The sequence below is a fragment of the Doryrhamphus excisus genome, linkage group LG18, assembly GCF_037039965.1.
Source record: "Doryrhamphus excisus strain RoL-2023G ecotype Guam linkage group LG18, RoL_Dexc_Guam_v1.1, whole genome shotgun sequence".
Taxonomy (NCBI): Eukaryota; Metazoa; Chordata; class Actinopteri; order Syngnathiformes; family Syngnathidae; genus Doryrhamphus; species Doryrhamphus excisus.
The window spans coordinates 6,994,412-7,017,046 of NC_136374.1; the positions used below are offsets into that span (position 1 = coordinate 6,994,412).

Below are 22,635 nucleotides of genomic sequence, written 5' to 3' on the forward strand. Positions count from 1 at the left end.
CGAGAGATGGCGAGTAAGGAGGACTCTAGTGAGAAGACAGCGTTTTCCAAATGGAAGTACAGACACTACTTTAACCTCCGCTACTTTCATTTCCTATTACTACTGCCACATTTCTAAACGGATCCAAGCCATTCCAATATAAAGTCATTCAACACAGACCAAAAATTCCCATAATTTTTCTTCTGCAACGCAAAATACAATTTTTGGTAATGCAAAATGTCTTTTGATTTGAAAACTTCTAACTGGTTGCACCTTTCTCAACCGATTCAGACCATTGCAACATTAAAGCATTTTACTTTTTCAGTCCATTTATGCCATTTTGTACATTCTATTAATTCCCACTTTTCCACATTTCAATGTTTCCTAATGCAAAATGCCTTAAATCTGCAGAGCTGTCACCACTTCCACATTTCTCAACCAATTAAAGGCATTAACACGCAATTTCGACTAATTGCCTTCACCAGTTACTACTACAGTAAACCTCGGATATATCGGACTCGGATATATTGGAAATTCGCTCACAACGGACAGATAAAAAAGAACCAATTTTTCTGTAATGCATTTCCAATAAAAATTCATTGCATATATCGGATTTTTTATAACGGATGTTGCCTATTTCGGACAAAATCTCCAGTCCCGTTCCAATTTCCCTTGCATACATCGGATGGCCGCATCGTGGCCTTTGATCCATCTTTGATCCATGTTCACAGCCAAAGCTGAAGATTATAACATCTTTGTATGAATTACAGACATGTACATGAGCATGTACAACAAAATAAAAAAAAAATATTCTCAAATCTGTAGAAATGCCTTCTTGTTGCTATTAGCGAGGTTTAGAAACAAAACGATAAACGTAAGTGCAAACGATAATGACGTCACATGCTATTGAAATGTATGGGATCCAATAAAGTTAAATTCTCATTACCTTACGTCTCTTTTCATTGCCCAGTCCAGGTACATTGGAAACATAGTCAAGGAAGTGCCTTTTTATAACGGATAAAATCCGATTTACGCATATACCGGATATAAATCTGATATATGCGTAAAACGGACATTTTCCGGTATACGCATATAACGGATTTCGCTTATATCGGACAAAACCAGTGGGAACAATTGAATCCGATATATCCGAGGTTTACTGTATTATGTTTGACTGTTTCATTTCAGTAATATCACTGTGGCTATTGAGGATAAGCGGTATAGAAAATAGATGGATGGATGGATATTTAATACATTGTTTTCTCCATGATGGTATTTGATAACCATCATAAACATTTGCTGATGTAGTCCTGTTTGTTTCTGTTTGTTCATTGTGTGAATGCTGTGTTCTTGTAGTTTTTTCATTTTTTGGTTCATATCCCATGTATGCATTCATCAATGTGATTGATGTCTCAGAGTGCTCATTCCTCCAGCAAATATTTTAATATAAGAAGACAAACAGGGGCGGCACGGCAGTCTAGTGGTTAGCGCGCAGACCTCACAGCTAGGAGACCAGGGTTCAATTCCACCTTCGGCCATCTCTGTGTGGAGTTTGCATGTTCTCCCCGTGCATGCGTGGGTTTTCTCCGGGTACTCCGGTTTCCTCCCACATTCCAAAAACATGCTAGGTTAATTGGTGACTCCAAATTGTCCATAGGTATGAATGTGAGTGTGAATGGTTGTTTGTCTATATGTGCCCTGTGATTGGCTGGCCACCAGTCCAGGGTGTACCCAAGACAGCTGAGTTAGGCTCCAGCACCCCCGCGACCCTCGTGAGGAAAAAGCGGTAGAAAATGAATGAATGAAGACAAACATTGCTGTGACATAATATGTCAGCTAACAATGGCCTAATTGCTAATATTTCATTTTGCATTTTATTCCCAGTACTCGACTCAAAAGAACTACACAGCCTACAACTACACACGTCCTGCTGAATCAATTGCAGGTGTGTAGCTCAGTTAGTAGAGCACCTAGTTCTTAGTCTGTACGGTGGGAGTTCAAACATGGTTGAATTGAGCAGACCGTGAACTGACTTATTTAATAATTAAAAACATTTTAAATGATGTCATTGCAGATTGTACTAACCTTAAGCTACCGCATACTGAATACTGGCAGAATCAGTTCCTTTGGAACAAAGCATGCTCCAACATACCGAGTCCTAACAAGCAGTACTCACACTGAAGTGTTTGCTCATCACGTAACAAGCTGAAGGGAGGGAAGTGGGGGCAATTACACAGAACACAAACTGGATAAGTAGGTAAATACACACATTGCTCCATATTTAAATATACACTGAATACACATTTACTTATGTACATTGAATAAAAAAACTAAATACATTTACATTTACAAGGAATGACAAAAACATAAACACACAACAATAAACACATACTATTTACACGTATTTAAAGAGCAAATGTAGAAATAACTGAATGTCAAAAAAGGGGCAGGATAAAGATAGGAAATTGAAAAAGTTGCATATAGAATAACATAGACAATGTTTAGAGATTAAGCACTACTACTCAAACATGTTATTATGTTGAGCTCTGCTTACAGTACAGTTTTTTTGTGTTTTTTTTTTGTCCCGTCCAGCCATTGGGGCAGATAGTATTGTTGATCTAAATGCCCTTACATGCTAAACAGATTTGCTCTGTGTCAGGAAAGGTGTTGGCTCCAACTTCCCTGTACCATGAAATTTTATTTGCCATTATTTGATGTGCATTTGGAGCGACCGGACCGGAGCAAGAAGAAGAAGAGAAACTGGGGTGGGGGGGCAGTAGAGCGAGAGACAAAAACAGCAGCAACAAGAATTCCCATAACAACAACAGTGACAAACAGAACAGTTAAATGTCAATGATGGCTAAGGGTCACAATGGAGATGATATCAGTGAAATGGAACAGTCCAACTTACCAGTAGCAATAGTAACAATGAAGACATGAACCGTGGTAGTAAACACAATTACAGCCATACAGTTACAGTAATGACATCATTTTTACTGTAATAATAGCATACCAATAGCATGTAGACATCTACCACTCAGTACAGTAACTTTCACATATAACTAATCCGACAAACCATATTCATGAAATAAAGAGGAAACATGTGTCTGACCGAATGCTTTGGATGAAAATGTAAAGTACGTGGTACTCGGTGGTGCAGGCAAGGCTGTCATGCTGACAGTACTGCAAGACTGATCCCCCCCAGAGGGACTGCCAGATCTGAAGTGACACAAGCAAGGCTTTGTGTGAAAACAAAGTGCACCAGATGGAGTGCACGTCCTTGCTGAGAGCACAGAGCATGGACATCAAGGAGGTTGGATGCAGCTTCATACTCTTTCTCCATATAAGATACATGATGGAGTTTCAAATTCACTGGCCACTGGCCTTTCACTGTCCGTCAAAGGTCACATGATGTAGCCCTTCATCTCCATCACTGCTACAGATAGGAAGAGAAGGGACACAGAGCTCCCCAAACTGGTACTCCTATGTTCAGAGATAACCACAACATCATGAAATCTGTGTTAACCTCTTAAAGTACTGTAAAGAACTGTACTTTTTTGGAATTTTGTCCATCATTCACAACCCTTATGTGAAACATGAAACATATTTCTTTCCTTTTTCTGTGCATTATAACGTGAGAAATTTCAGCAAGTTTACAATGCAGTATTTAGTAATCTATTTCAACTATGAAGCCTGTAAAAAATAACAACATTAACAACATTACATTCTTTGATATCCATGCTGTGATCCTGCATTAACACGTACACTGATGATAATTTTGATGATTTAAAATATTATCAAAACACAGATAATCGGACAGCATTTATTTGGTCTTGAGGTAAAATTGTGCCATTGAGGACAGGCAGGGAAATTTGATATTTTGTTCGGAATGGCACATGTTCTAACTCAAGGGAAGTCGAATTATAAATAGAAAAAAGTAAGGGAGTTGATCTGGGCAGACATCAGTTATCTTTAATGGTTTAATGGAAAGTTGCCGGCTGAGCGCAAGAGAACAAAAACAGCCAATAAATAACCAAAAAGCATAAATAGAGAGGGATTGGTCATAAGAACGAGGATACCATTAACTAAGATCAACAATAATATGCTTATCTATAAAGCACCATAATAACTAAGCAAGCAAACCCTGTTTACCTTATGTACCTTGTTGGGATCCGCAGGAAATAGTTGTTTTTGCTACTCTGTATTACAGAATTGTCCATTTGCACATTTGCACTGCTAATACATTATATTTCCAAAGAGTCTACTGTTGTCCAATGACAGGTTATCGGTTCCACACACATCAACTGCTTGTATTGTTTCTTGAATTGGCCCATCGTTGTGCATTGTTTGATTTCCTTACTCAATCCATTCCATAGTTTGATTCCACATACTGAAATGCTATGGCTTGTTAACGTAGTCCTAGCATATAAGTGTTTCAAATGTACTTCTTCCCTGAGATCATATTTCTCCTCTCTTGTAGAGAAGTATTGGATGACATTTTTAGCTAATTGGTTATTTTTAGCCTTATGCATTATTTTAGCTGTTTGAAGATGAACTATATCAGCAAGTTGAAGTATTTGTGATTTTAGAAATAAGGAGTTAGTATGTTCTCTGTAGGCGGCATTATGAATTATCCTTACTGACCTTTTTTGCAGTACATTTAGCGAGTGAAGATTGCTTTTATAGTTATTAGCCCATATTTCCACACAATAAGTAAGATATGGTAGAACCAGAGAGCAATAAAGAGTGTGTGATTTCTGATTGAGAACAAATTTAGCTTTGTTCAATACTGAAATATTTCTGGCCACCTTATGTTGTATATTTGTAATATGAGGTTTCCAGCTCATATTTTCATCTATTATGATCCGCAGAAATTTATTTTCATTCACCCTTTCAATGTCTACACCGTCTATTTGTATTTGCTGGTACATGTCCTTTCTGCTGTTACCAAACAGCATGATTTTAGTTTTACTTAGGTTCAAGGACAATCTATTATCATCAAACCATCTTTTTAGTGTGTACAATAATGCAAAGTTTTGCATTAAAAAAAATTGAAACAAATAAACCATACCACACCAGTTATGATTAGGAAAACAAAACATACACACATCATAGGGATTGAACAGTCCAAAAAATGAAGTGTTCCCAGTGTTATCGTTATTCATCTGGAGATTTAGGGGCAGAAATTCAATTTCCCACAAAGCAAATAAAATCTCATTTATCAATGACACATCTTTATCTGTGATACCCACGGCCAGGCAAAGAGAGACGCGGCCCTCCTAGAGTGTATTAATTTGCAGTGCTTCTCTTATCTGAGCAGGTGGGCGAAAGTTCTGCAGCCACACGGCACATGGCTCCCTTCCCTCTCTATCTTCCCATCCTTTGCTCCTCTCATTTATCATGTCTGGAATGTTTGGAAGGGGATATGAAGATAAAAATGAGATTTGGCAAGTGGCATTCAAACAGAATGCATAGCTTAGCATCTACGCTAACGAGGACACTCAGCAATGAGGTTCCACTGCTGTTTTATCAAAAGCAAGCTGTTTTATGGTAGTTGTCCACATTTTTCAAAATATTTGTATTTGTCGTCAATTTTTAACCAGCCAGCCATAAATAATAAAAAAGTGAAAACTGCAATGTGGCAACTTAACAGTATGAAACACGGGTACAGTGGAAGCCATTTAAGTTGACCCGTTTATATCAACAACGTGTTAACTCATCAGGTCCTCATATTGTCGATATTGCTTAAAAGTGTCTGATTCAGTTAATAGATCCACTTCTTTTGGACACCAAATGGTGACATTTTAATGAAAATTGAGGCAGTTTATGTTGCCACGTGTTGTATTAACTTTATCATATTGCCATGTAGGGCGGCAGCGAGGAGACCAGGGTTCAATTCCACCCTCGGCCATCTCTGTGTGGAGTTTACATGTTCTCCCCGTGCATGCGTGGGTTTTCTCCGGGTACTCCGGTTTCCTCCCACATTCCAAAAACATGCTAGGTTAATTGGCGACTCCAAATTGTCCATAGGTATGAATGTGAGTGTGAATGGTTGTTTGTCTATATGTGCCCTGTGATTGGCTGGCGACCAGTCCAGGGTGTACCCCGCCGAAGACAGCTGGAATAGGCTCCAGCACCCCCCGCAACCCTCGTGAAGAAAAGCGGTACAAAATGAATGAATGAATGAATGACTGTGGATGATCGTGTCATTATAGAATTTGATGATCGGTCATCAAATGCAAATGTACAGCAAACGTACAGCATAATGACTGAGAATGACCCAAATACACAAAAATTACTAAGATTCAGTCATCACGCACATTTAAGGAAAATAAAGACAGGATTTTATAGACGGAAGCTTTCCAATGCCAAGTATAGCGTAGTTGTAAAGGACACACACACACACACGCACACACACACGCACACACACACACAAAACACACATAGGGTGAGGCCCTCCAGCTGAGGGTTGTGATAGATGTGCTTGGCATATCAAATAGAACATTACTGTTTAAAACAGCAGGTAGGGGAGTAGTAGGTCCCTACTTCATCATGCCATTCAAGGGCCCCATTACACTACAATTACTAAATGACAAGCCTTGTAAATCATGCATTATTCATGGAGACCACTTGCACAAAACCCTTCTCTTTTCCACCACCCACTGAAAGACGGGTTGGAGCGCCGGTGAAAGAAATGGAAGTGACAAGCAAAAAAAAAAGGAACATGAAAGACATTAGTAGTCATTCAACTGTCTGAGTAAGGTACAAGAAAATTAATCAATGTAAGGTTAAAAAAATATTTTCTCATTAAATCTTGTATTATAACACTGACTACAAATGCATAGACAACAACATCAAGTTCAGTGAATTAAAGTACAATATTGAATCGCTAACATTAATCTCTTGTTGGGGTTTATCTATTGGCTATTTGTGCAACAATACGTGTATCCGTATAAAACAGTCATTATAAAACAATTACGCAGTTTTATATTTACTGTCTCAAGAACAAAGCAGTTGTACAGAGACACAATAATCCTCTGGGCGGTGATAATGTGAGCAGAAACATTGCTCTTAACCAATTCTGCCCTCGCCCTGGGCCCCGAACCCCAGCCCACAACACTTCCCCATGCCCATATTCCAGGACAAGAAGGCAACGAGATCCCCTTGAACGCCATATGAATTCTTTTTGGAAAATGGTAATGTGCCAAGGGGCCAAGACTGGACCAATCGACATTGTTTGCTGTTTTGGGGGTTTGGTACCCCCAAAAGGGGGGCATACATTGTAAAATGACTACTTTCTTGCACATTGCATATGACTTTTCTTTTTGGTAAACTCTAGTTGAACTTAAAAGGGCCACGTGACCTGATTGTTACACAAGATGTTTTCGGATGTGTTTGGAGTCCAAGATGTTCTGCCAAAATACTTAGGTCCAGTTAGGAGGCATGACCAGATAAGGACTGAATTCTGGAAATCCACGTCATTGCTAGTGTTCATGAGGTCTATATAAGTGCTGTGTTAAATAAACACGGGGACCCTTTTCCTACAACTGCAAAGGTGTTCGTGTTGCATTATTTGCTAACAGGCCTCCCACATTCACACTCATCTGGTTTTTGGGACCGCTTTGAATTTCATATCAAGTATGACCCTGATGGCAAGGAAAAACCAGTATGTCACAAGCGTCACACAATGCTAAACTCGGTGAAAACGGTGGAAATACAACAAACATGACTAGGCGTTTAGGACAACTGAAAAATAGACAAAAACAAGGAGCGCATATGCTACAAACTTCATTCATTCATTCATTTTCTACCGCTTTTCCTCACGAGGGTCGCGGGGGTGCTGGAGCCTATCCCAGCTGTCTTCGGGCGTGAGGCGGGGTACACCCTGGACTGGTGGCCAGCCAATCACAGGGCACATATAGACAAACAACCATGCTTGTCACATAGAGAAAGGCATGTGGTTTTCATCGAAAGAACACTCACTACAATCATGGCACAAACACTAAAACGGTATCACAACATTCATTCATTCATTCATTTGTTTTTGGAATGTGGGAGGAAACCGGAGTACCCGGAGAAAACCTACGCATGCACGGGGAGAACATGCAAACTCCACACAGAGATGGCCGAGGGTGGAATTGAACTCTAGTCTCCTAACCACTCATCCACATATAACAGGTACTAAATACACACATAGGACAACTACAACAACTATAGGGAATACATGTAATAAACAACTGTGTTGACTAAATATTGTATTATATTATACACTAAATATTGGCCACTAAAGGTCTGTTTAAAACTATACATTGTATTCATGATGCCACAGAATCTATATACTGTATGTCTTTAACCATGATAGTCCTCACTCATTTTGTGTACTATTTACTGAAAAATACACTAAAGAAAAGAATAGCAAATGGTAATGACCAAAGTACAGTGAAAATGCTCAATCCTCTAAGCTGCACACACAGTGTTAGTGCAGACATGATCATAGAAGGTTGTAAAGAATTACCTTCAGTATACTGTTTATTCATGGAACTGCAGATCAAGGCTTGACAAATGTGTTTACCTCCACCGGATAATGTCGGCCATCGATGCTGTGCTCAGAGCCCTCTGATCCGTTGCTTGGCCCCCAGTGAAACTCCACTTTCTCTGCCTTAAATCTCCCTGGTAGACCTGCTCCCCTCACAAAATAATCATCTTTGAGCACAATGGCCACTGGAGGAAAGAAACAAAAAGAAAATAGAACTAATGAGAAAGAGGAAAGAGTACATTACAGTACAACATCTTCATGTACAACTGTTACTGAAACTTACCTAAATTGTTCTAATTAGAAGGCAAAGTTATTGGTGCTTGTAACGCAGATAAAGGCTGATCTCAAAACCTCAACATAAATTTTGCGAGAAAATAATTGTCCTAGATTGTTTTGACATTTTTTTTTTAAACATTTTTTCATTATTTCATATAATAATGCAAGTACATTGTATCAAAATAAATAACATTAATTTGTCAAGACGGCGGCACGGCGGTCTAGTGGTTAGCGCGCAGACCTCACAGCTAGGAGACCAGGATTCAATTCCACCCTCGGCCATCTCTCATTCCAAAAACATGCTAGGTTAATTGGCGACTCCAAATTGTCCATAGGTATGAATGTGAGTGTGAATGGTTGTTTGTCTATATGTGCCCTGTGATTGGCTGGCAACCAGTCCAGGGTGTACCCCGCTTCTCGCCCAAAGACGGCTGGGATAGGCTCCAGCACCCCCCGCGACCCTCGTGAGGAAAAGCGGTAGAAAATGAATGAATGAATGAATTTGTCAAGAGTATTTGGCCACTGTGTTGATTCCTGTGTGACAGTGTGTTCAAGTTCTCTTTTTAGCTTAGTTTCTCCTTGGACGCTCTTATTTTGGTATTCACTTCCTGTCTTGCCTTGCTTCCGTGTTTCCTATCTCCCACACCTGTTTCTAATTACACTCCCTTAGATTGACTTCAGGTGTGTGCTCCTTCCTTTGTTGGTTCATTGTCATTTGTTTGCTTTGTTTGGCCAGTTTGCCGTTTTCTCTGCTTATCTGCAATCATTATTAAAAGAAATACTTTTTACCTGCACTACGCTCCTGTAGCTTCATTCTGGGGTCACAACCATGCCTCAACAGACAGTCAAGAACTTTTAAAAACAAAATAAAATGCATTAAACATAATGGGCTCTAATTTCAAGTGCAAAAAGTTATATCACTCTCACAAAGACAGGAATTTTTTTTCGATAGGCACAGGGCATCTGCTTTTAAAGCAAGTATCGTCCGATATCGATACTAAGCTTTTTCACTGATATTGACCAATCGATGAGAACACCCCTCGTATTATCCCTTAACAGCAGGACTTAACATGTAAAGAATGACAGTCTGTGAATGTGCACCATTGACATGTTATGTTGCTGTGCATTTGTTTATGTTGCTAACTGCTAGCTAAGCATTACAGTAGGGTAGTTTTAGGTAAATAGATTTTCAGACATGTGTGCCATCTCTTCATTTAATTAAAAAGTTAATACATAGACATATACATAATCCTGCACTATAATTTGTCTTTCTTTCAATGAAATTAAATTAAATAAAAATTGGCATATTTCATACCTAGTCAGACATGGTGATTAATCCCGATTAATTAATTTGAAAACTGCAATTAATCTAATATATATTTCAGTTTGATTGAAGCACGGGAACTCTGTAGCCACAAGCTGGAACAAATATTGAGCAGAAATGGAGAACGAAAAGAGTATTTTGATTGGTAAAGTTAGCTTCAAAGCTCTGGCAGATGGCTCTTGTAGCAAGACAACTTTTTATCTTAAAACGACTTTTATCTTAGCAAGAAAATATTCAAAGAGAAATGATTTTTCAAAGAATGTCGTCACTCGGGGCTACTTTTAGCTAAGTCTTTTTCCATTTGTAACATTGGGCATGGGAGGGGTTTCAGAGGGTTCTATTTTGCAAAAAAAGAGAACACTTAATCAGAAAACACAGTCAATATTTAAATTAAATATTACATTAGATTTGAATTAAATCTTTTGACTTCACGTCTCATGTGTCCTTATATGGTTTGTCCCTCAGGTTGGAACAGTCCAATGTTCTACATCTATGCAGGTTATGCTGTATATGGTAAAAACCCCAAAAGGCAATTCTTCAACATTTGATAAATCTGTCAGTCATTTGGTAATATTCAAAAAACAAAGGTCCTGCAGACCACAAAAGTTGCGCCATGGTTTTCGTTTGTTATGCAGAAGAATGTCATTTTTCCCATCTCCATCACAGTCACTGAAGGTGATTCCCACTGCAGGTAAAACATCAACTGTCGCAGAGAAACTGCCTGGTATGCATGCATTATTAACAGAAAAAAATGGCAGCCACATTTGTTTTGTTAGCCATGCACTATGAAGGAGGGACAGAAACGGCATGGCTTTTTGCTTTCACGGCTGTTCATATTTTTGGTGGACTTTTCAACATTTAAATGTTTTTGTTGCATTGTCTGTCATTGTCTGTAAAATAAACGTTTTTTTTAATAGTGCTGGACCCCAGTATGGGGAACAACATGGGCAACATTTGTTATGATAACTGCTACACAACACATCCGTCCCTAAACACATGCGATACATCCGTGTCAGTTCAATCTCAAAGAAACCAATTTTAGAAAAAGAAAATACACTTCAATCCACAAGCTTTCAAATAGAAAAATGTCGAGGACTAATGTCACGCCCTGTGTGGGTTCCCTCGTGACAGTTTGTTTGGTTTCCGTTCTGGACTCTTATTTTGTATTTAACTTCCTGTTTTGCCCTGTCTTCCTTGGTTGCCCCACTCATCCACACCTGTCCCTAATTTGTATTGGTCTATTTAGTTCAGGTGTGCGCTTCTCCCTTTGTGGGATCACTGTTGTTTGTCCGTCAGCTACCTGAGTTGTTTTTTCCTGCTGCTGCAATTATTGCGTGCAATAAACATTATTTACCTGCTATTGGTCCTGCTCTCTGCATCCTGGGGTCGAACCTTAAAGCTCTCAAGCCGTACCGTGACAACTAAGTTGACAAAAACTTACATCCATTACCCCATTGCAAATAGCATGAAAGAAAATGAACACATATTCTCATTTTGTATCACAATTTATGAATTTTCCTTACATTTTAAAACTGTTTTTTTGGAGGTTTTTTTTTCCTCAGCAGAAAACGGGCCTGTGTTCAGTCATGCATGCAAATATGGAAAAGATTTTGGTATGGACCGAAGCACAATATCCATATACCTAGCAGCTACCTTTTGGAGAGTCTACTTTTTTATATAGTCACCTCTTCCAAATTTTCAATGGAACCAGCTTGACAGGGCAATTATTGCTACTCTCCACTCTCCGACTAATGAGCTCACAGGTTGCTATTCAGTCTCTCATAGGTAAACATGGAAGACACATGGAAGACACATGGAAGACACATGGGAGACACATGGGAGACACATGGAAGACACATGGAAGACACATGGAAAACACGGGCGAGAGGCAGGGTACACACTGAACTTGTCGCCAGCCAATCACAGGGCACACATAGACAAACAACCATTCACACTCACATTCATATCTATGGACAATTTGGAGTCGCCAATTAACCATAATGCACGTTTTTGGAATGTGGGAGGAAACCGGAGTAGCTGGAGAAAATCCAGTTATCTCAGTGTTCCATATTTGAATGGTAAAAAATAAACCATCATTGTGCTTGAGGCACAGGGTAGTGGCATAGGAACTGCTCAACATGTCGTCCATAGCCTTGCCAAACACCTTTAGCATCTGCCTCTCTGAGGGGAAATAGCCATCCAGCTTCCTGACAACCTGAAATTGTAAAATACCTCCAGCTGTCAAGGAGGGTCTGTGAGATGCGGAAAAAAGAGAAATGCAGATGGCCCTGTCTTAATTCCTACAGGCAGTTGACAGGCCTTTGCCCTCATTCTCAGCAGCTGGTGCCTGAATGAAAATGGAATGTGTAATCGTTATCACAAATGACTGGCTTCATATTGAAAATGTCCTGCTTTATAATCAGAAGCAGAGAAGTGATGCAACACCTGTGTGACACAAATATGTGCCAACAAGAGCAGTCATTATTAGATTAACCTACATTTCTTTTCATCTTCTATTCAGTGGAATTTACAAATATGACACAGACAGTGAGAAAGCAAAGTTTTGAAATTTCATTTTTTAGGTGAGCTGCACGGCAGATGAGTGGTTAGCACTCAGACCCAAGTTCAATTCCAACCTAGGCCATCTCTGTGCATGTTCTCCCCGTGCATGCGTGGGTTTTTCTCCGGGTACTCCGGTTTCCTCCCACATTCCAAAAACATGCTAGGTTAATTGGTGACTCCAAATTGTCCATAGGTATGAATGTGAGTGTGAATGGTTGTTTGGTTATATGTGCCCTGTGATTGGCTGGCAACCAGTTCAGGGTGTACCCCGCCTCTCGCCAGATGACAGCTGGGGATAGGCTCCAGCACCCCCAGCGACCCTTGTGAGGATAAGCGGTAGGTTTTTTAGGTGAAATTTGATAAACAAAAAAAAGTTTTTTATAAGGCTTACCCACATTTAAAAAAAATAATAAAAAAAATCCTCTAGAAGGTCTACATGGATGAGCTGGGTATCAACATACATTTTGATGCTGACTGTACATGTGACAATGTACATATCTTTACTACCGGAAAGGTAAATCAACCTGGTTGTGCAGTGAAATCTTGCAGTCAAGGAATCAGCCCGTATTTTATTTATGTGTTGAAGTCGGAAAAGTATTTGTATTTGAGTAAAATTTTAAATGATAAATACAAATAATAATAATCAGGAAAAAAATTACCAATGATTTTTTTCATGAATTCATCAATGAACCTGTGAGGAAAAAATAATAATAACAGCCATAATCTCACCGATGGCTAAAATATTGTAGCATTGGGTATACTATATTGGTCCAAGTTGCTGTTTCAGGCGTAAGCTATAGAGGGCAGTCAGGTTCAGCAAGCTGGTTACACGCTATATAATATAAGACTGAGGCTTGGGGTGTGTTGGGGTGTGTTGATGCCGTGATGAGAATCAGTGTGCAAGACAGGAAGTGCTGTATGTTGCTGTTACAAATAAATGGCCAACTGAATACAGCCATCCTGACATGTAGTTATTTAGAATCAGAATCAGAATGCCCTTTATTGTCATTTTACATATAGAAGTCAGCTGTCATTACAATATAATTGTCAACATGAACCCCCCCACACTAACTTAAAGGTACCAAATATCACCCAGAAGTGCATCCAATTCTACACAAGCCTAAGTTCACAAACCTTACTTACTTAACCGTTTAAAGTGAATGTGCACGTTACACTGTCGACAGCCTAAACGTTTGCAATCTAATGCTAACAGTGCAAACAGGAGAATGCCCAAGCGCAGAAGTAAATAGCAACTAAATGCAATGGAATAATCACCTGGTCAAAATCCGCTATTACTGATTGAAAACAGCATCTGAAACCCAGTTGGGGTGAAAGGTAGTGTTTTTACAAAGCAAAATACGGATGCTAACTAACTCCCGTTGCTGGGAGTGACAACCAGCCAGCGTCGAGGCGAGCAGTCTGTGTCACTCTGTCCCCGTGCCTGACTGCTGAACACCAGTCTCTCATTACATCCGGGCAAGCACCATGGTCTCACAAAGAAACGCAGCTTTCTCATTCATTCATTCATTCATTTTCTACCGTTTTTCCTCCCGGGGTACACCCTGGACTGGTTGCCAGCCAATCACAGGGCATGTATAGACAAACAACCATTCACATTCAAATTCATAACCACACATGCACGGGAAGAACATGCAAACGAGGTGTGTGCAGAGGGTGGAATTGAACCCTGGTCGATCTGTGAGGTCTGCGCGCTAACCACTCAACTGCCGCGCCGCCCCAGATTTTCGATATGATGTTTTAATTTTTCCCAAATACAAATCTAATAAAAATGATTTGTTCGAATTCATTATTTAATTCGTGGAAAAAGTCATTTCATGATGCTGTTTCATGTATTTTCAGTGTTCTCTGGTAATGCGGTAAGTCTGTGTTCCACCACTTATCTTCATTCTTATCCTTATCCGGTTTGCCGGGTATGCTGGAGCCTATCCCAGCTCAGGTACAAACTTGTAAATTATTGTTTGCCAGCCAATCGCAGGGCACATATAGACCAACAACCATTCACATTTTGACAATTCGTAGTCACCAATGAACCTAACATGCATGTTTTTGGAATGTAGGAGGGAACGGTTACACAGAGAAAACCCAACGTACAAGGAGAAATGCCAACTCCACACACCCAACTGTGTGGCTGACATGCTAACCACTCGGCCGCTGTGGGGCCCCTAGAGTTTGCAGTAATAGCTAAATAGTTAAATGGTAAATGAGTTATAAAGCAGATGGCAAAGTGATAAATGATGTCAAGTTGGTGAAAGAGGTTTTTGAGACTGACCTGTGAAAAATATCATAGTAATCAAAATTTGGACGCAGTCAACTAGAAGTGGTGTTAGCTGTATGTGAGGATTTGTGACTGTAAAAGAAACCACTCCAAGATTTGATGTCAATAGTACAGACAGAAGATGAATAAAAAAATGCCTTTAACTATAACGGAGCGTCTGCGTTCAGAGAAGAAGTGAAATCACGGTCCTAAAAAAACACACTTCTACAGTATGTGTGCCTCTTATGATCTGCATGCAGCCTTTTTTTGGAATTTACATTTTCATTGGAATTTACTTTCACGAATCAACAGATAAACAACAGGTAAAAGTACGGACTTATTTGTTTACTGCACCTGTTTTGCCAGTGTTCTTCATAGATGTCTTGTTTGAAGATTCTGTATCAAAGCCCTCCAGTGTCAGTTCCTGAAACTCAGTGGATACTTTGGTATCTTGGTCCACAATATTGATTGGTGATTGGTTTCTTTCCTTACATTCTGGGAAAGATGATGCCCAACCTTCATCTGGTCCATATGTACCTAACAAAAGCAGGAAAGCAGATTCTCATTGGAAGATGCATACATTGTAGCGGAGTAGACTTTACAAGGATATTTCAAGGAGCATATCCGAGCAACCGCATATCCTCTGAAAGCTGCGTTGCCAAGATGTCGGAATTATAATGAGACGTTGCTCACAGTATAAACATTGAGTGCCTTCAACTGAGGCAGCTGCTTAAAAAGCACCAACACAATCTGAATGTCTTTAGTGGGGTAGAAAATGTTTGGAGTTTAAGGCTTCTCTGCTTCTGTGATAAAGTCAATGAGTATGCACTGCTGACCTTCTCAAGTACATCCTTGACAGCTAACATGCAGAAGATGTCTGTCACTGTGTAAACTGACAGGAGATACTAAAAAGAACTTCAGAAAATGAATAGCAAGTAACATTTACATTAAAAGAGACATCCTTTAACATTAAATGTCCAGTGTAAAAAGCCTGAGGCCAAACGAGCAACCGACACCCTTTTAGGAGATGTTTTGTATAAGCTCTATTTGATGGGAAAACTACAATGAAATGCCAGTGAACCCATTTCAAGTGACACATGGAGGTAGGGAACATGGAAAACATCATCAGCAAGCAGTCTGTCTCGCTGGACTACAAGTACAGTAAAGTCTCGTTATATCGATATTGTCGGGAGTCGGAAAAAATATCGATATAACCGGACTGTCGATATATCCGATCCTGCACCGAACTGCATTAAAAGTGGGCAATAATGCACTCGACATTGTTCTATAGTATAGAACAATGTCGAGCAGCTTAAATCAATCTTTGCTTAAGGATTTCAATACCAAAAAAGAACACGGCGAACGGCTGCTTCCAGTCAACTTTATTTTTCACACTTCCACCACCAGAGCGCAGCACACACACCGATTCCCGCACTTCCTGGTTCACAGGTCATGCTCAACCCGCCCCACATAGCTGGCCAAACACATGCCACGAACGCCAGCATGTACATATGAAAAACAGTGATTATTGCAAGCGATAAAAAGATATCTGAATACAACACAATTAAATACATGTATTTGTACGCTTGTGTCTTCGTTGGAATAGGTGTGTATGCTATGTCAGTTGGTTCTTCTGTTGCAGGCATGTGTTTGGCCAGCTATGTGGGGCGGGTTGAGCATGACCTGTGAACCAGGAAGTGCGGGAATCGGTGTGTGTGCTGCACTCTGGTGGTGGAAGTGTGAAAAATAAAGTTGACTGGAAGCAGCCGTTCGCCGTGTTCTTTTTTGGTATTGAAATCCTTAAGCAAAGATTGATTTAAGCTACTTTTGTATCGATATAAGCAGACCAAATTGGCTGGTGGGAGATGAAAAGGGCATCGTAGTAACCGGGTTATCATAATAACCGGGTATCGTACTAACGGAACTAATTACATCATAAAAGACTAGAAATTTGCCAGGAAATGAAAATAGTATCGTAATAAGCAGTAATTCGTTATAACCGATATCGATATAACAAGACTTTACTGTAACTGAAAAAAATTGATTCAACAAAATCTGGATATTTTATCCAATGGTCTACCATTTGATGACAAAATATCCATGAAGATATATTCATAATGTCTAACATTATCTCATAACCATATCTTGCATTCACTCTTCACCCTCTGTGATTGGCCAGTCACACACAGCGACCGCCTACCCCGAGACCCCAACTCTGCAAGCGGTGGTGCCTTAGCGGTGCTTCATTCACGTACAATTGGGAAGTTGAAAACGGCTTGGCGTTGGTCACAATGCCGCCACTTTATTAGGTTTTCTTAGGGATTGTGAGAGAGCTGCCAATCCTCCCTCACTGATCAGGTGTATGCCCCACCTACACTGTCCGGTTTCTCTTTGTGTATATAGTTGGCTTTAGTTATTTACATATATTTTGGTTAGTGCTTTAATTCTATTTGTTTGCCGTTTAAGTTTACGTGGCACTTTAGTTAGTTTTTCATTCAGAAGTCATTTGTGTTGTTCCTAATTTCTCATCAGTTTCTCTTTTTGTTTGAGGGTGATTGGTCGTGGCACAAACATGGAGGCGCGCCCATGGGAGTGCAGGCCAGAGGCTGATCACCTCAATTGGACTCTCCCAAGTGCCACCTGGAGGAGGGGGGGGGGGGGTTGTCTGGGTGGTAGTTGGGGAATCCAAGTTGTTAGGTGTACTTGAGTGTTTATATATACAGGAAGTGACCCTTCAGTGGGGGACTCCTGAAGGACTTATATTTAATATGAAGGGTGTTGGGAATGTAAATCGGGTACCTTTTGGACTTGCTTCACCCTCTCATTGGGAACTGTGGTTGGCCCTTCACAGGTAAAAGGGGCTGGGTGAAATTGTTCAGGAGAGGCCTGTTGTGTGTGCTGGGGGAAATGCTGCTGCACTGTCTTGTAAAATAAACTTGAAGAGCTCTCAAGCCCTGGTCTGGTGTACCTTTCAGCTGCTATGGCTATCCCGGGCTAGTAAGAGGCCATTGTTTTTCCAACTCAAAATCTTACAGGGATGAGCCGGATATTTGTTATAAACCTAGCTGAAAATGTGGATACCTCCCCTGGTGCACCGCAATGCCCATCTTGGCGCAGTCCAGTCTACCACATTACCAAATTGGCTGCGCACAGTGGTGCGCTGTGTGGGCTGCGCCATGCTCCACCACCTTGCTCTTGCGCCATGGGAATCGAGCCAGTCAATATGTTGCACTATGCAGCTTTCAGTCTTAAACTTGTTTCTTAACTACATGATGCATTCTTTTCAAAACAGCAGGCACGATCGTGCATCAGTCACAGTGTTTTTTTTTTGGGGTGGTTTGGCTGGTGATATAAAGTCAGTTGGAAAACTCTTTGTAATACTGAACGTGGTGATTTTGAGAAAAATACAGTCAGCAAGTTTGATACATTATTGCCATGTTTGCATGAATCACCAACTTTACACAGATCATGTATATGAAATACTTAAAGATACTGAAAGACTTGAATAATTAAAGAATGAAGTCTCATTGGGGGTGGCACGGCGGTCTAGTGGTTAGTGCGCAGACGTCAATTCCACCCTCGGGCATCTCTGTGTGGAGTTTGCATGTTCTCCCCGTGCATGCGTGGGTTTTCTCCGGGTACTCCGGTTTCCTCCCACATTCCAAAAACATGCTAGGTTAATTGGCGACTCCAAATTGTCCATAGGTATGAATGTGAGTGTGAATGGTTGTTTGTCTATATGTGCCCTGTGATTGGCTGGCGACCAGCGTGAGGAAAAAGCGGTAGAAAATGAATGAATGAATGAAAGTCTCATTGAATCATATATAATACATATGGTAACTTCAGATCAATCCAAACTTAAAATAACTTAAAGTACAACTCTCCGGTTAAACCACACCCACTTCTGGTTTATGCCTCACCCACAGAGTACAAGAGTACAGATACGAATACAGATGTGGTGTACTCGCTCATAACTAGTTTTCTTAAGCTTGCCTCTCTTTGTTGTCAAGTTGTTAAGTAATTAAGTTGTTGAGTCCACAGCCTTTGCACCCACATTTTATTAACAAAACACGGATTACAAAATCAAAGCCATCAGGTGCACAATAGAAGAGGAGAAACGGGCCAAAAATAAAAAATATGGTACGATAATAGGGATGAGCGAGTACTCCACTATCTGTATCTGTATCGCTACTGTAAGTGGGCAGAGTATAAACCGGAAGTGGGCGTGGTTTAGTCCGAACATGTGAAATGTCATTGACAGATACTGTTATCTTGCTCCAGTAACTTCTGCCTCAGCTTGCCTCATAAACAGATAAGCAGAGCTTGGGGAAGGGCAGAGTGCCACGCCCATAAGGAAGGCCCCTCTGAAACCAAGCATTTCGAGCCATCCCAAACGTATTTCAGGGCTCAAATGCGCAAAAAATCATTATCTGAAACGTTGGCATCGTTTAACATGACATTCTAAATACATTGAAATAAAAATGTCTAACTGTCTTTTCCTATTGTATGCGTCCAACAACAGCATCGCAACTGTCAAACATGGAGGAGGAAACATTCTGCTTTGGGGATGTTTCTCTGAACAAAATCCCCCGAGATGTGAGCAATCTAAAGAAACATCTGACCTCTGGGCTTGTCAACAAGCACAATGTTTTGTTACACAACCTTTCGAGGCAATTAGGCTCAATGTCTCCTGCACCTGACCACGTATTTTGGTCCACTGCTCATGAGAAAACTGCTCCGGCTCTCTCAGGCTTGATGGGGGCCTTCTCTAGACTGCACGGTTCTTTCCACAGATGTTTAATTGAGTTTAAATCAGAGCTCACAGAGCTCACTTCTGGTTTGTGCAATCTTTGGTCCTTCCCCATTCTTGGACATATTAAATCTGTGTGTGTCGGATGAAAATACAGTAAGTGAGTCTCCTCCATCTTTCACAGTAGGTCTGCTGTACTTTTCCCTTGATGTATCATTTTTCATCCTTGCCTTGAATTCACATTAAGCGTGTAACACGTATGTCACGTCGGCCTACCGTTTTACATGCATATATTTCATTCATTCATTCATTTTCTACCGCTTTTTCCTCACAAGGGTCGCAGGGGTGCTGGAGCCTATCCCAGCTGTCTTTGGGCGAGAGGCGGGGTACACCCTGGACTGGTCGACAGCCAATCACAGGGCACATATAGACAAACAACCATTCACACTCACATTCATACCTATGGACAATTCGGAGTCGCCAATTAACCTAGCATGTTTTTGGAATGTGGGAGGAAACCGGAGTACCCGGAGAAAACCCACGCATGCACAGGGAGAACATGCAAACTCCACACAGAGATGGCTGAGGGTGGAATTGAACCTGGATCTCCAAGCTGTGAGGTCTGCGCGCTAACCACTCGACCGCTGTGCTGCCCATGCACAGATTTAAAAAGCTCAATTCACATTAGAGGCCTCAGTGCAGCGTTGCATATCATCCAGCTCTATCGCTTTATATTTAGGTTAAAACTCAGTCATACAACAAAACAAGATAGACGAAACTTCGGGTACTTGAGGTTGTAAAACATAAGTACACATGATTATGTGTACTTAAATTAACTTACCGTCGATATCTCAAGCTGATGATATTGAGCGTCATGCCTTTTCTTTTCTTAGGTTGTCCATGGAAAACTGGTGTTTTGGGTCATTAAAAGGTTAAATTGTCCACAGATTAATTGTTTGTCATGCATTGTGTTTGTTGCAATAAGCACTGGTTACTTAATGTGCGCTTTTTAAAGCTTTTATTTAGTTAAAAAGCGAAATTTATTTTGACACCAAAAGATGTTTTATCGTTTTTTATCGTATTCTACTGAATTTATATGTATACTCTAGGGGTGTGCAACACAGCCCATATTTGTATTTGTTGAGGTGGGGAAAGTATTTGTATTTGTATTCGAGTAAGTATTTCACTTGTTGGAATAATTCCGTATTGCAAGTTTTTCGTCCGTCCAGTGGAAAAAAACAGTACTCTATTCCCAATATCATTATCGACATTTATAGAAAACTGGCTACTGACTACAAATTGGAAATTGTCAGCTAAAACTGACATGATGTTAATTCACTCCTACTATGTGCACTCAACTTCTTCAATTTTTTGCCTTTAATTGGAAGCCATACCATGCTCTTGATTTCAAAAATTGAATTTGTCAATGGCTACTCACACACTGGCGTGTTTCCAACGCTGGGTAATGTCTATTTTGTTGAATTAGGCAGCATCCTGTTCTCCCTCCTCTATCCTCAATCTCCATTGTTCCCCTCGGGTGCGTATTGATTGAAGTGGTCTTAGCTTTTAAATAAAGCTCACATTACCTATGACAGCCGATGCCAAGGTTCGAGGAAACATTAGTTATTATTAGTTACTGCATAACCTCTTTTAGCCTGGCTAGAAAAAGACAAATACAAAATAAATAACATTCATACGCAACTCTGCCGGTTTTCAACAGTGCATTTAAGTGATTGTGGTTTCAATTGTTTTGTCTAAAATTGGTTCGGCTCAACTTTTAGCTGTTCTCTTGTTACATGGCTGTATGGTATATGTATGGTGAAAGTGTTGCAGAGGAGTTACCATAGCAACACAAATGCAACCATGCTGCACCCTGTACTCTGAGTCGGTGTACATTTAATACAGGAAAGACCAGATTTAATGCCACACAGGTTAAAATAGTACTATTGTAAGAAATACGCTGTTCGTTAAATTACAAATTGTATCATACATTTATTACATCATTTTCTTCTTACAGAAAGTGAACAAATTTATTAGTAATTAATTCATTAGCAATTATTGAAAGTCAGAGAAGGGGTATGAGTTTAAAGCTCTGCTTCTTGCTACTCCTTTTTGGAAAAATTAGAAAAAATTAATTGTACATAATGTGAAATTATGTAACCTATTATGTTATGTAACCTGGGCTACCTTACCAAAATACCAATAACAATATGTTATTTGTGTTTTTTTAAACACAAATAATACTTTTAGAAATTATTATATAAAATATACACCATTTTTCCCTGGCATTGCTATTAATAATAATAATTGATTGTCATTACCACCATAACAATGCAGCAAATGACAGCTGACAGCTCAGCAAAACATATTCTGGGAACATTGAAACTACATGCTCTGAAATGGGCAACAAGAAAACACAAAAACTGTGAAACTGTGAACTGATTATGTGATGCACACAATTGTAATGTGATGCATGTTCAAATGAAATAAAACCATTACCATTATAATTACCAAAAAGGTTTCATTGAGTCACAATTTATGCATCTATTTATTTGGAATGGAATGGCCTTTATTGTCATTATACAAGATGTACAACGAGATTGGAGAGCTTCTCCTTTCAGTGCAATAGTCAAGTTAAAAAAAAATATATAAAAGTAGAGTAAAAAAGACAATTTAACAAGATATATAAAAGATATATACAAGATATCCAAAATATACACATAGTATTGCACAGGAGCATATGCAGGAGCAGACATATTGCAGATATATTAATTTTAGTGCAATGATAAGTGGGTCATAGTGCAAATAATGACTGGTGTATACAGGTGAGTAAAGTCACATATGAGTGTATTGTATTGGGTTGTTAAATAAATAAATATGACTGAGGTAGTAACAGATTTGTAGCATAAACTCTCCAACTCTATATTGTATTT

General features: G+C 39.8%; 1 protein-coding gene across 1 annotated transcript in view; it reads right to left on the minus strand.

Annotated features, from left to right (window-relative positions):
• Positions 1–22,635, minus strand: part of LOC131105890 (receptor-type tyrosine-protein phosphatase gamma-like) — a 200,090-nt gene that overhangs the window by 58,207 nt on the left and 119,248 nt on the right. The window contains exons 3-4 of the mRNA XM_058054370.2: positions 15,307–15,489; positions 8,552–8,700 (exon numbers count right to left, since the gene is read on the minus strand). Coding sequence (XP_057910353.2) covers positions 8,552–8,700; positions 15,307–15,489 — 332 coding nt within the window. The remainder of the gene's footprint in view (positions 1–8,551; positions 8,701–15,306; positions 15,490–22,635) is intronic.